Source organism: Felis catus, chromosome A3 (assembly GCF_018350175.1).
Source record: "Felis catus isolate Fca126 chromosome A3, F.catus_Fca126_mat1.0, whole genome shotgun sequence".
In the NCBI taxonomy this organism is placed as follows: Eukaryota; Metazoa; Chordata; class Mammalia; order Carnivora; family Felidae; genus Felis; species Felis catus.
In genome coordinates, this window is record NC_058370.1 from 101013163 (window position 1) to 101027450 (window position 14288).

Sequence of the window (14288 nt, forward strand, 5' to 3'; positions counted from 1 at the left end):
GCTCTCAGAAAACTTTCAAATAAGTTTCTCCAGTTTCTATATAACCCAGTCTGGTGCGTATCATGCCATAAACCATCTTTTACCTCTCAACCTTCCCACAGCCATGAAAATACAGCAGAGTCTGTGTAGATATGCCTTGATTCAGTAACAGCAGAGAGTGGAGAATATGCTCAGCGGAAGCAGAAGAAAGCTGATCTCGTATCTCCTGTTCCCTGTTTCAGAGATAATTCAGGGTAACAGGATGAGCTGGTCACTGAACTCATGAGGTTGGGGTTTAAGAATTTACAGTTCACAGGTTTTCCTCTAAATAAAGATCCTGGTTAAATACATGCCATTTTGATGAATAAATGTAGATAGCAGAATATGTTTCAGAGCAAGGAGGTTTTCCTAGGACTGGCTTTTTTAACAGATGAACTCCTGATTTCATTCTCCTTCCCATGGCGACATGGGAAGTATCCAAATCTGGGCATTCATCACCTGCTATTGCTATATTGCCAGTTAATGGCATGCTTTTCTGTGGATCCTGGCAGGTGGGTTGTTTATAGATTTTTGCAAATGTAGCATGCAAATGATGAGTGTGCCAGTTTATTTATGACTGGGATATCAACAACCTAAATTAAGGCAGAAGACTGGACAAAATGGCCTTTTTATTTGCTTCTGACACTCAGATTCTATTATTTGAAACAGGAAAACTGTAAGAATCACGTCCCTTTTCTTTTTTCCTTCTCATCAGACAAGTGTTTTTAAAGTAAAGCAATATACATCAAGATTTGTCACAGTCCGCCATGCTCAATACTAACAAACACTTTGAACAATATTGTTTTAAAGGCCCAAAATTTGCTGTGTTTGGCAAGAGGAGTCTCTTACCCAAGCCTCCTGCAACTCAGAGTCAGCTTGAGGCATTTGGTTCCAGAAACCTACTGTTTTAGCCACTTAACTCAGGAATCGAGTAAAGCTAAATGGGAAGCATTTAAACAATAACAACAAAAGCAGCCCTGAAAATACCAGAATTCTTCTAACTTCTCTTTTGCTGGTCTGAAACCCTACTACTTTGTTTTTGTAAAAGGACTTCCTTCATAAAGCCCCAAATAAGTTTCCATGTGGAAATATGTCACCAGACCCTGCTTTATCAACAGATGAAGATCTCAAAGTACATTCCCAAATGAAAAGAGCTCACAGAATTTCACCAACAGTAGTGACGGTGACTAAATATACATTGTATATGAACATCCTTTTTCTAGTATACAACTGGCAGCGTGCTATGGATAACTGGTGAGGGTGTGAGGAGTTAACCTTTTATAGGGATGCAAGGAACAAGATTTCTGTTTTCCCACCCTAGCCCACTGAATGGGTTTTCCAGGAAACAGAAACTTTCACTTTATTGAAACGTTTTAAAGTTTCAAAATATTTTAAAGTTTAATAGTTTTAAAACGATTTTGAATATAATAAAATGAATTTTCCTGACTTCTTGTGCAAATGGTACTGATAAAATGTTTTTTTGGATAACACAGAATCATTCTTGGCAAGATACTGATATTCTCTCGGGAAATTATTTGACACTATACTTCTGGCACAAACTACTGTTTTTTGTTTGGGTCTTTTACATTTAACTCTTACTATCAAAACTACTGTAACTATGACTTCCTTGCCTGCCCTGCCTCTATCAGATTCCACTCCCTACTTCAAAGTCTCTATATGCGTAGCTTCTACCCTATAGACTGGGAGGCTAAATTACTAAGCTCATTTGAGTTCTATGTAAAGCAAGAATAAATTCTGAGTAAGAATCTGTGTATGACTCCTCATTCATTCAGTAGATGCTTCTAAGAGAACACTGTCCATCGACAGATATATGGATAAAGATGTGGTATATATACTACCATATGTACATACCACATCTATACAACGGAATATTATTCAGCCACGAGAAACGAGGAAATCTTGACATTAGTGACAACATGGATGCATCTTAAGGGTATTATGCTAAGTGAAATAAGTCAAAGACAAAAACTGTATGATATCACTTACATGTGGAATCTACAACAAACTCAACAGCAAAAAGCCAAACTCATAGAAACAGAAAACTTCCAGTTAGAAGATGAGTAAGTTTTTGGGATCTAATGCATAGCATTGTGATTATAGTTCAAAATATTGTATTTATATACTTGAAAGTTGCGAAGAGAGTAGATCTTAAATGTTCTTATTACAAATAAGTAATTATGGGATGTGTTGGAGGTGTTAGCTAATGCTACCCTGGTAATCATACTGCAATGTATAAATTTATCAAGTCAAGTGTACATCATACACTTTAAACTTACACCATGATATATGTCAATTTTATCTCAATAAAGTTGGGAAATATAAATTTTAAAATGAACAAACAAAAAAAAAAAGAAAACAGGTAGTACCTGAACTTTGACATGTTTGGGTGGCTACTTTTTTTTTTTTTTTTTTTTTAAGGTTTATTTATTTTTGAGAGAGAGAGAGCAAGCGAGGGGAGGGCAGAGAGACAGGGAGATGCAGAAATGGAAGCAAGGTCCAGGCTCTGAGCTGTCAGCACAGGGCCCAATATGGGGCACAAACCCAGGAACCATGAGATCATGACCTGAGCCGAAGTCAGACACTTAACCGACTGAGCCACCCAGGCACCCCTCTTTTTTTTTTTAAATGTTTATTTATTTTTGATAGGGAGCGTACACATGCGTGCAAGCAGGGGAGTGGCAGGGAAGGAGGGAGACAGAGGATCCTAAGTGGGCTCTGCACTGACAGCAGAGAGCCCGAGGCAGGGCTTGAATTCATGGAACTGTGACATCATGACCTGAGCCAAAGTTGGACGCATAACCGTCTGAGCCACCCAGGTACCTGTCTACTTTTAAGCTTATATTTGTTCTTATTTGATAAATGTTATCAAGTCAGTTAGGCAGTGTCAATACTAAGAGTGTATTTTAAAACAGACTGTAAATAAGAATATTCAAGCACCATTTAACATAGAACATAAAGAGCTTATTATCCCATCATGCCCATAAACTAAGTGAATTTGACAGTAACAAGTATGCAATTTAGCATCGGCATGAAGGAGAATATAATTTTGACAAAAGACAGTTTCCTATTGTCTTTTCCACAAATGCACTTATTTCTAAGTAAAAATGTGGCAGAAAGAGCCCTGAACAAGTAGAATCTCATCCAGAGGTTATAAAGAAGCCACCACCAGCTTCGACTGGCTGATGCAATCTTTAAAAACAATATTTAAATACCTTTAGATGGAGCAAGCACACTGTTGCCCTCACCACTCCTACTCAAACTGTTTCACTGGGCCCTAAAGACAATTCAAATTTGAAAGCTGTGTCCTTTGCTGAGTCACATCTTTAACTTGATTGACTATTAAGTGGGGATTCCTTTTGTTCTACCTATTGCACAGGAATATTAGGCAGTAAAATGATCTATTACATTATGAAACAATAAAAACGTTGGGTGAGAAGATGGTACAAAAGATCAAGTAAAGAGATTGCCTAAATTAATCATTAATCAGTATACTTAAAATTTGGCACCAAGAACAAGAATACACTTGATCTTAGCCAAAAGGCAGAGAAGCAATGAGAATAAGAATAGAATGATTAAAACATAGATGATTCAAAATGTCATTTTCACAATTGAATTTCTGTTTTTTCTTCTCTAAATTTTAATCAAATCCAATAGCAAAAAGGACCCAACACTTACTTTACTTCTGCCATCTTTTATCCCTTGGGTAGAGTTTTAAGTAACAATAAAATGGCCCAGGGGGAAAACATGGGAGCAAGGAGAAAGATTCCCAAATAATCTAAAGAAGAGCTGAAAAGAGGTTGTGACTACAAAAAATAAATAAATAAATAAATAAATAAATAAATAAAAATTAAAAAATTAAGATCTTTGTCTTGGAGCAGAGCATAAGTATCGATTATCTTTGTCCCTACTAATGGGTACTGAAAATATAATTTCTTTTATCTTTTCTACCAATACTAGATGGGTGGTAAAAAGTTTGGTAAAGGATAAAATTAACAGATTTTTAACATTCAAGCCAATAATTACTTACTGTATATCAACTCTGGGTCTAATACTGTAAGGATATAACAGTAGATTATAGCATTACACCTGTCCTCAGGGATATTATCCTTAAAGAAAGACACAAAAAAATGAGAGACAGTAGAAAAACATTTGAGCAGAACACAATCATGTGTCCTACTATTGCAGTTAACTCCAGAGTTCAGTAACTACAAAGCCCACATACTTGGAATCTTTAGTTCATTAAATTCAATAGGTTGTTCTGTGAATCCATACTTTCTTTTTAAACACAGTTCAAGTCTAGAGTCTGTCAACCTTGAATATGTCTTTCAATTCTCCACCTCCAGGAAACTGACAAAAACATTATTTGCTGTGCTTAACATTTAAGGGATGAGTCAAGCTTTCCCTGGAGATCTGAACGTCTGGCAATGATTTCCTCCCCAACTTTACCGTATTATTTTTATGGCATGTCTAATACGCAAAATGTCTATATTATGCCCTGCACTGTGGATATTTAGGTGAATAATGCACAATTCCTACTACAAATTCACAAAAAAAAAACACGCATAGTTTTAATATAATACAGCGAAATACGACAAATGTGTGAGGTATCAGTAGGATATAAGAACACGTACGTATCAGGAATGGCAAGCTATCACTAAGATTAGAAGGGCACATATCAGTTTTCTCCATTGTTGGTGATGATAAGTTTGATCATTTGAGTAAGAGGACAGCTGCCTGAGTTTTCACTGTAAAGATATCTTTGCCTCTTTATAAACCTGGTGGAGAAGGAAAAGATGGGTAGGAGGGCGTAGAATTTCTGGAAAAAATGGGATCTAGCCAGACAAAGCAGAGAAGAAGGGGTGAGAACACTAGGCAGAAGGGAGAGCAAAGCACCAAGCCGAGAAAAACTAGAGCATGAGCCTGGAGAGACAAGCATGCCAGAGTCTGATGTGTCTAAGAAGTCAGCCAGGAAGATTATGAAGGGCCTTGAAAACTGGTTTTAAGGAGATTATTTTATCATCTAGGGTAGTATTCTCCGAAGTATGGTGTGCCCTGGGATGCTGGAGAAATTTTAATTGTCTTTTAAAATGTCTACACTTTTGTGTACATTTCATAAGGTGACAATATTATATGTCTATGACCCATTAACTGAAATCAGGACCCTAAGAGAATGACTGGGGTGCGGGGGGTAGGGGACAGAATGAAAAGCTGTTTTACTTACTAAGCACTGAGAAGCACCCAGGAGAACCTGTTCAGCAGATGGCTGTACAAAAAACTGCAGATCTGGGGAGGGGACTTTGCCTGGACACGTAGACTGGGGACAACCACTGAAAACATGAAAGAAAAGAGCAGTGGACCAGTCGCAGAACTCTGGGAAACACTAACATTTACAACAATGTGATTACTTTTTTTCAAAAGGAAAATAACACAAGGAGCAGTTTTTGCATTTTTTATTTAAAAACTTAAAAGAGCTCTCAAATACTAACAGCTGGTCCTTACAGTTTTTATTTGAGAGAGAGAAGGTGGGGGTGGGGGGAAAGAGAAGAGAGAGAATTCCAAGCAAGCTCTGCACTGTCAGCACAGAGTCCAAGTGGGGCTCAAACTCATGAACCATGAGATCATGACCTGAGCTGAAACCAAGAACCAGATGATCAGCCAACTGAGCCACCCAGGCACCCCAGTAATAGCCAGTCCTTACTATTTTCATTGATGTATGAAAATAAGGCTCAAGTCTACCATGAAGGCAGTGGGGGAAGGTGGGGGGGTGGGGGGAGGAAGGCTTCTGCTAGTAACCAAGCAATAATTCAGAATGAAAAAATTGCATTTTGTTACCATGTGGGGTGGGACAGTCAAGAAAGATTTTAAAAGTGCACTATGAAACTCAGACATGATCACAGTGCTGGGCCAGAAAAAATACAAAGTGAGCCTGGAATGCCTTGTGTCAAAAAGCAACCGTTTCAAGACTGAAAGGGACATATCAATAGCACAGAATGGAATTAGCCTAGAAGGGGGCTCTCTCTTATGAAATTTGGGATGATTTGGATGCCACAAAGAATAATGAACTTTAACATACCGAATATAAAAAGAAACTGTGAGTCCAGTAATATTCAAAGTATGACAGAAAGAAAAATGGAAAGCTGTTCTTTACAAAAAATGTGAGCTAAAAAATGTAGAATGAAGGGTGCAATTAGAAAATCCCCATGTTACAACTCCTATTCAATAACTGACTCAGATTAATAACCATCAGTGGATGTTAAAACCATTGGCTTACTAATAAAATGTTGTATGCTAACTATACTGGAATTAAAATTAAAAACAAAGAAGACACCAAACCGTTGGGATATTCACATAGCCTCACAGGTTCCATCTTAAATGAAAAAGTATTTTATGATGGAAACAGAAGACAGCTATGACTTTAACCAAATTTAGCTTCACCAATGATGGGACAAACTGGTATCATGTGACTCCCAATGTTATACAAATGGGAGGTACATATCATCCAGGCAATATTGTTTAATTTAAATCTTATCGTGAGGAAACACTCAGAGAATTTCACAATGTAGGACATTCTATAAGTTAACTAGCCTGTACTCTTCCAAAATGTATCAGAAAAGATTTACAAGGGAAAAAAAAAAAAAAAAAAAAGGCAGGGAACTGCTAGAAAAGAATGAAAGGAAGGACTCCAAACCCAGCGCATGAACTGTGCCTAAGTTCACAATAAAAACAAAACAAAAACATCTAAAGATATAAAGGATATTTGGGGAGCAAGTGGGAAGTAGGGATTGTATGTTAAATATTACTGAATCAACGTGAATAAATTTATTCGGTGTAATCATAGTATTGTGGTTATGCAAAAAAAAAAAAAAAAGTCCTTGTTCTTAGAAGATACATGGTGATACATCCAGTGGTAAAGAGGCATCAGGATGACTAAAATTTATTTCCAAAGGGATCAGTAAAAAACAAAAACAAACCAGAAAAAAAGAAAGAAAAAAAGATAAATACATATAGAGAAGATAAAGCAAAGGTAACAAAATACATACAGTTGGTGAATTAGAGAAACAGATGTTCATTGTACTGCTACCAGTTTTTCTGCAGTTTTGACATTTTTCAAAATAAAAGTCAGGAAAAACCAAGTAATCAATGTGTGACTAATATATTATAGTTGATTTTACTTAGACGAATATACTTCTCATAAATGACTTAATACTTAAAAAAAAGCCCACCATGAAATCCCTTCCCATTAAAGCTAACCAAGCTAAGAGGCTGACTAACAGGACCTCTGGCTAGTGTCAGCAACATAATTTATTTTTGTGTTTTTCCTCATGAATCTAGGATCACTTACCTGTGAAATGAACAAACCAGCAAAACACCTATAACATTCAACCACCTCACTAAAAACAATTTAACATTGGGAAAGCTGTAATCTTCTGGTTTTACAATAATTTATTTCATAGGTCCGTTTTAATTTCATGTCTCAGAGCATACATTATTTAATCAAGAGGTGCTGGACAGAGATTGTAAAAAGGGAGGAAACATTTAGGATAAGAAACTGCCTCAATTCCATTAGGATTTGATCCTACCTTGTAAAGTCTTGCTAGGATAAATTTCTATCATACTTCTTTTGTGCTTACAAAAAACATTAACTTCTGAATTTCCAATGTTGTAAATAAAAATTTTTACAATTAAGTATGCATTCAATTGACACACAAGGCAACCAAATAATTGTCATCAACATTAGCATAATGTGTATTTCCTGTCACTGCACTAACATTAAACTAAACTTCAAACCACAAAAACATTGTGACTAACATTAAAAAGGCAAGCTGTAAGATACTCAAAGCTTATAAAGGACAAATTGCACATGGTTAAGATGGGACATCATTTGACAAGGGCTGGTGTTGTGCATACGGCTGCTTTTTTTTATAAGAAGGCCACCGGCAAACAGGGCAACAGTGTCGGCCCCCAGCCAGCCACATCACAATGCAATTCTGATGGAACACATGACCACAAGGCAACCCCATTAGCAAACATCCGTTTTCAAAATTCTCTAGGCAAACAACACATTCAGTACAGTGCAGCATATCAGCAGGCCAAGTTAACCAATCAGGCTCCATATCTTCATTAGCATTATATAATCCATATGACCTCCCCTTCTTTTCGTATGGGCTGGTCTGACAATATTTATTGGCACATGAACAAGCCTCAGCATCACAGTGACTTGCTCTTCCTGGAGAATTGTGAACTATGCTTTCTTTATCTTCAAATACTTCCTTTTCACTGCTAAAAGTGTCTGTGCTCTCGCTGTCTGAGTCATTTTCAATATCTTGAGAACCCTCCGACATTTCCTCTTCAGACTGGACTCCAAGACATTTAAATCGCCACATTGGCAAATTTTTAATGTAATCAGTTGGTATCAGAGGGTGAAGCCAAAGGTCAGGGAAAGCTAACCGCTCCAAGAATAAGTCAGGGTCTTCGTCCCAATCAGATTCTATAGGAAAGTTCTGAAAAGAAGCAATCGGGTGGAAGAGGTAGCTGGTGTACCAGTCCCACAGACTTGATAACCATTCTAAGTTATTGGCATTGACTTCATCATTGTTGCTGTTGCGCCGTCTCTTCTTCTCAAAGTAATCAATTAGTAAACCATGTCCAAGGTACGTACTGAGAAATAGGGCCGGGTGGGAAGAATAGAACATCCAGTCTGCCCTTACCCATGAAGCCAGTGTGGTTGTATTAGAATATCGCAACAATTTTAAGCTATATTCATAAAAGCTATCTAAGTAAGGGAGCTGTAAAAAGCCCAACACAGGTAGCCAGGAAATAATTAACAGAGAGTTGTATGTCCCTAAAGTGCTTATGAGAACCACAAATCGCTTTATGGTTGCTCCTTGTGTGATAAATAAGTCCATCCAAGCCATAAGATTAACTAGAACCAAGCTCAAAACAAACAGATCATTTACTTCAGGTTGTAATGAGCGCAAAAATGAATCCATGGCCTGAAGGGATATAAATTCACCTGTGTGATTTCCATATCTGTAAATTCCTTCAGGAGTTCTAAGAATGTATGACGGCATGTTATATACACCAATATCTGTCATAAAACTCTTGTTGTCCCAATTTTCCACATTAACAAAAATAAACTCCACTCTTCCGGTAAACTTTATACTTAGTGCAGAGAAGAAAGCTGGGGGTTGGTCAAGGTTTGCAAATAGGTATATTTTTACCCAATATTGATCGCTTTTATTCCATTCTTCTTTCAAATGTTCAGCATTATAAATGGTTTTGATCCGAGAAGCTGCATGAGCAGTTATCCACTTAAAAATGTGCTCCACTTCAATCTTGCGTCCACTATATTCTTTAAGCATGACTTTCCCTTTAGAAGTGCTCGTTTGTGGGACAGACATAATGAGTGTAGATCGCAACCAGCCTCTTCTCCTGCAGTATCTGTAAGAGAGCAAACCAGAAGTAACAACTAGGCTGGTAGATCAGCTAGCTTGCTCATCTTCACTGTTGTGCACCTTGTTTCCCCCTAACAAATTTCTTTAGCACCTGAAAGATACTCTTTCCCCCAAACCAAATAACCTCCAAATAATCAAAGTAGTGCCAATACCTGGCAGTTGTACAAGAACAAAAGCAAGCTCTCTTTTTGTTGTTATTGTGCTTGTTTGTTTTTGCTTCATATCTCTGTATTTCTAGTCTTTTGAAGAATAGCCTTTAGTCAGGGAAATCAGAAAATACTTCATGATCTATTATGTACCTACTACTGTATTATGTGCTTATAGGATCCAAAGATAATAGGAAAATAATTCCTGCTCACAGAAAATTGAAAATACTATTAAGAAAACAAAATAGAAGTATAAAGCTATATATATTCAATTACTAAATAATGTAAAAGTTCAAAAAAAAGGAATAAGGAGAGTTTGAGTTGGTGAAGATTTCATGAAAGGTTTGGGAATTGAACGAGGTCTTGAAGGTGGTTAGATTCACATGGGCAGAGAAAGACTAGGTTACCCTACATGCCAAGTCCCTGACTTGAATGCAAGATGCTTGAGGGGAGGAGCCATGCTGTGCCCATGTATTAACCCAAGCCCTCACCAATACCTGCCCCACACAGGCACTGCTACAAAGTAATCCATACGAAAACTCACCTAGGAAAGACCAAGTCCCATACTTTTTTGTATTCTCTCATCTCTTTAATGAAAATCATGAGGATGAGCATTTAATACAGATGGAACAAAGTTACGTTTTCAGATTAAGAAGAGATTCGGTCCAAGGATGAGTACACACAGAAGAATTTAACTAAAATTAAATCACTTGTTTAGATTTATCCAGTGTGGTCATGACTCCAATCCTTTGGAAATGGACAAGTTCTTGCTATACTACTTGTGACATCACTCTCTCCCTAAAAAACTAGATGAGGAATGAAAGGAAATGCTGGAAAATAAAAACAGCTGTTGTAGGACAGTGTAGAGATTATAAGTGAAACATTTTCCTTTTTTAAAAATAGTATTTTCTAAAAACCTATCATGTGGAATTTTATGATATGTAAATTTACCTCAATAAGGTTGGAAAAAAGAAAATCTACCATGCAGATAATTTGTTCATTATAGATTTGTAATTGGATGGTTATAAATACTCAATTTCTTATTTTGCTATTCTAAATACTGATATAAAAATCATAAGTGTTATGCTTTACTTAGTAAGCATGGATTACATTTTATTTAAACAAGCACACTACACATTTACATGATCAGACTGAAAGTCTTGACATGTCATAAAGTTTCATGATGACAATACAATTAATTGTATCTCAGGAATTTTGTGATATAACCTAAGGTAAGTGAAGACAGCATGTTATGTCATAAAGACAAGGTTAAGTAATGACACTGAGAAACTATCTGGGTGACTCAGAATCACAGACCCCAATTCAGCTTCTTGTTGAGTTGATATACTTCCTTAACAAGATAGATTCCATTAATGTCAATATTGTTTTTTTGTTTTTTTTTTTTTTTAAGTTTATTTTGAGAGAAAAGAGAGGAGGGCAGAGAGAGAGGAAGAGAGAGAGAATCCCAAGCAGTCTCTGCACTGTCAACGCAGAGTCCGATGCAGGGCTCAAACTCACGTCAGCCGATTAACCAACTGAGCCACCCAGGTGCCCCAATATCAATATTGCTTTCAGTGAAATGGATTGAGAATTATGAATTCCTACAAAGAAAATACCTTCTATCCCTTAACACTGTATTTGTATAATGCAAGTAATTCATTGACATGAATTCTATTTTTTCCCTCTACTCCCAAAAGCAACAAGTCAAATAGGTAATTGCCTTATTTACATCTTAAAAAGCTTTAAGTAGCTTTAATTCTTGAATTTCATATGATACTTGTGATGACACATTTCTGCTCTTGGTCATCCTTTCTATCTTTCTATAACTACCTCAGGGAATATTGGCTTCTTAGTGCCATAAATTAAATGACAATTTTTGTGACAGAAAACCTTATTGTGCAAAACAGTCAAAGAAAGTCTTAGTGTACACATTTCTTCATGTAAGAAAACAAATGTATTCTGTGCTTTCAGTTCAGAATTAAGTGACAGCTTTAAGGTTTATCTTTCCAGATAGAATCTAAGAGTACCAAGGAAAAGAAAATGTCATATGGTCATCATATATCTTTTGAATTCAATCAGGTTTTCCTGACTTTAAAAAAAAAACCTCTAATACTTATTTTTTTTAATTTTTTAAATGCTTATTCATTTCTGAGAGACAGAGAGAGACAGAGCATGAGTGGGGAAGAGGCAGAGAAGGGAGAGCATGAATGGGAAAGGGGCAGAGAAGTGAGACACAGAATCTGAAGCAGGCTCCAGGCTCTGAGCTGTCAGTACAGAGCCTGATGCGGGACTCAAACCCACAAACCGTGAGATTATGACCTGAACTGAAGTTGGTGGCTTAACCGACTGAGCCACCTAGGTGCCCTAAAACTCTAATACTTATAAACACCAGGCTACTTATATTTACCTAAACACTGGTCTGAAGAAGTCTAATAAACAAAAGTATATCATATCAATTTTAAAATTCTACTGCTAAACAGAAATAAAGACTAATATACATATTTTTAAAAATAATTTTACATTACCTTATACTGATATAAAAACTTTTACTGCCAATTCAAAAAAACACTTTTTTAAAAATTCAAATAAATTCAATGACAATACCATGAAAATAACTTCTAGTTCTTAAAGTAAACCTTTGAGATCTCTTAGAGAATCTGAAGATTAAAAATGATAGAAAACAGTGAGTTTGCTACTCCAGTTTCTTGCGTGGGATGTGTACTTAAAAAGGAACGTTAGTGGGGTGCCTGGGTAGCTCAGTCAGTTAAGTGTTCAACTTCAGCTCAGGTCATGATCTCGCAGTTCGTGGGTTCAAATCCCGCATCAGGTTCTGTGCTAACAGCTCAGAGCCTGGAGCCTGTTTCAGATTCTGTGCCTCCCTCTCTCTCTGCCCCTCTCCCACTCGCGCTCTGTCTCTGTCTCAAACATTAAAAAAAATTTTTTTTTAAAGGAACATTATTTGTTTACATAATGTGGTTTCTTCAGAAAAGTCATTGCCCTCCCTGGCCTTCCAGGTTCACTGTCCAATCTCCCCTTTATTTTCCCTTCTCTGCTTATTCCACAGGCCCCCTGCCCTTCTACTCTCACCATAGGTCCTCCTGATCCCTGTTTGCCACTCAGCTCTTGCAATTCCAATGTTCTCCATCTGCTCTTTACTATCCCCCATCTTTCCAGCCTCCCAAAGACACACCCCACCTTGTTTTCTACTTTAGAAGGGAAAGGGAAAGGAAAGAAAAGGAAAAGAAAGGAAAAGAAAAGGGGCACCTGGGTGGCTCAGTGGGTTGAGCATCGGACTCCTGATTTTGGCTCAGGTCATGATCTCAGAGTTTGTGAGATCCAGCCCTGCACTGGGCTCTGCACTAACAGTGCCCCTCCCTCTCTGTCTCTCTCTCAAAATAAGTAAATAAACATTTAAAAAACATCTAAAATATTAAACATTAAAAAACCATTTAAACATTAAAAAAAAAAAAACGGAAAAGAGAACAGACCTAACAGAAGGCTTTTAGCCCTCTATCCTATATTGCTTGATTGAGGAATGAGATGTATTAGGGCCAGGCAAGCAGGGCAAGAAATTAAAATTGCTGCCATGGGCAGAGTCAGGTGCTTCCCAGAGGTGGTGGTCCTGAACGTTCTTAAGAGGAACTAACCAGGTCAGGAAAGTACTGCTGTACAATGGGACCAGCACATCGGAGGAGGCTGCCCTAGAAGCCACACCAGAGAAAAAACTCCGGTAAACAAAGCAAAATAAACATGGAGTAGAGAGTTTAGTGTTTATAAACATCTGAAATTAAGAGGACTCAACTATCCAACATATGATTAAAACACTTGCTAAATAACACTATTTCCTGCCCAGTTATACCCTGCATTGACATTCTTTATGTTGTTGTTGGTTATTTATTTATTTTGAAAGAGAGGGAGACAGAATGAGCAGGGGAGGGGCCAAGAGAGAGGGGGACAGAGGATCTGAAGTGGGCTCTGCACTGACAGCAGAGAGCCCAATGCAGGGCTCGAATTCACAAACCGTGAGATCATGAGCTGAGCCAAAACCAAGAGCTGGATGCTTAACCGACTGAGCCACCCCAGTGCCCCACCCGACACTGACACTCTGAACACACATTTCTGTATTTCCCCATTTTGTTCTTCTAGATCTCCAAAATCCTCAAAAAAAGAAAAAAACAACCCTAAGCACAGCTTTTATGTCAATAGTTCTTACTCCAGTTGTAAGATTTTCCCAATAAAAGTTAACATGAATATGATAATATCAAAACTGATGTAAGTAACTATGCATCAAGACCTTCATTTTGTGATGAAACTGAAGATGAAGTAAAAGTGCTTTTTTAGTAACAAAGAAAGCAAAATTTGCTCAAAAATGATCTGTTCCACCATAAATAAGAGGTGAGATTTTTTTTTTTTAATTTTTTTTAAAGTTTACTTATTTTGAGAGAGAAAGAGAAAAGGAGTGGGGCAGGGGCAAAGAGAGAAGGACACAGAGAATCCCAAGCAGGCTCTGTGCTTTCAGTGCAGAGTCCGATGCAGGGCTCAAACCCACAAACTATGAGACCATGACCTGAGCTGAAATCAAGAGTCAGACACTCAACTGACTGAGCCAACCAGGGGCCCCAAAGAGGTGAGATTATTTAAAGATGAA

The 14288-nt window shown here is 37.3% G+C and overlaps 1 protein-coding gene across 5 annotated transcripts in view; it reads right to left on the bottom strand.

Moving 5' to 3' along the window:
• The window catches only part of LOC101094500 (E3 ubiquitin-protein ligase RNF103), a 110135-nt gene that overhangs the window by 80112 nt on the left and 15735 nt on the right, over positions 1 to 14288 (bottom strand). For 3 of the 5 annotated variants that reach the window (XM_006930272.5, XM_045054527.1, XM_019827542.3), the window contains one exon: positions 7465 to 9480. The exons of 1 other annotated variant lie outside the window; for it this stretch is intronic. In XM_006930272.5, the coding sequence (XP_006930334.1) occupies positions 7905 to 9480 (1576 nt within the window). In that variant the 3' untranslated portion in view covers positions 7465 to 7904. Of the gene's footprint in view, positions 1 to 7464; positions 9481 to 14288 lie in introns of those variants that run through there. One more of the 5 variants, XM_006930273.5, reaches the window with a different exon arrangement.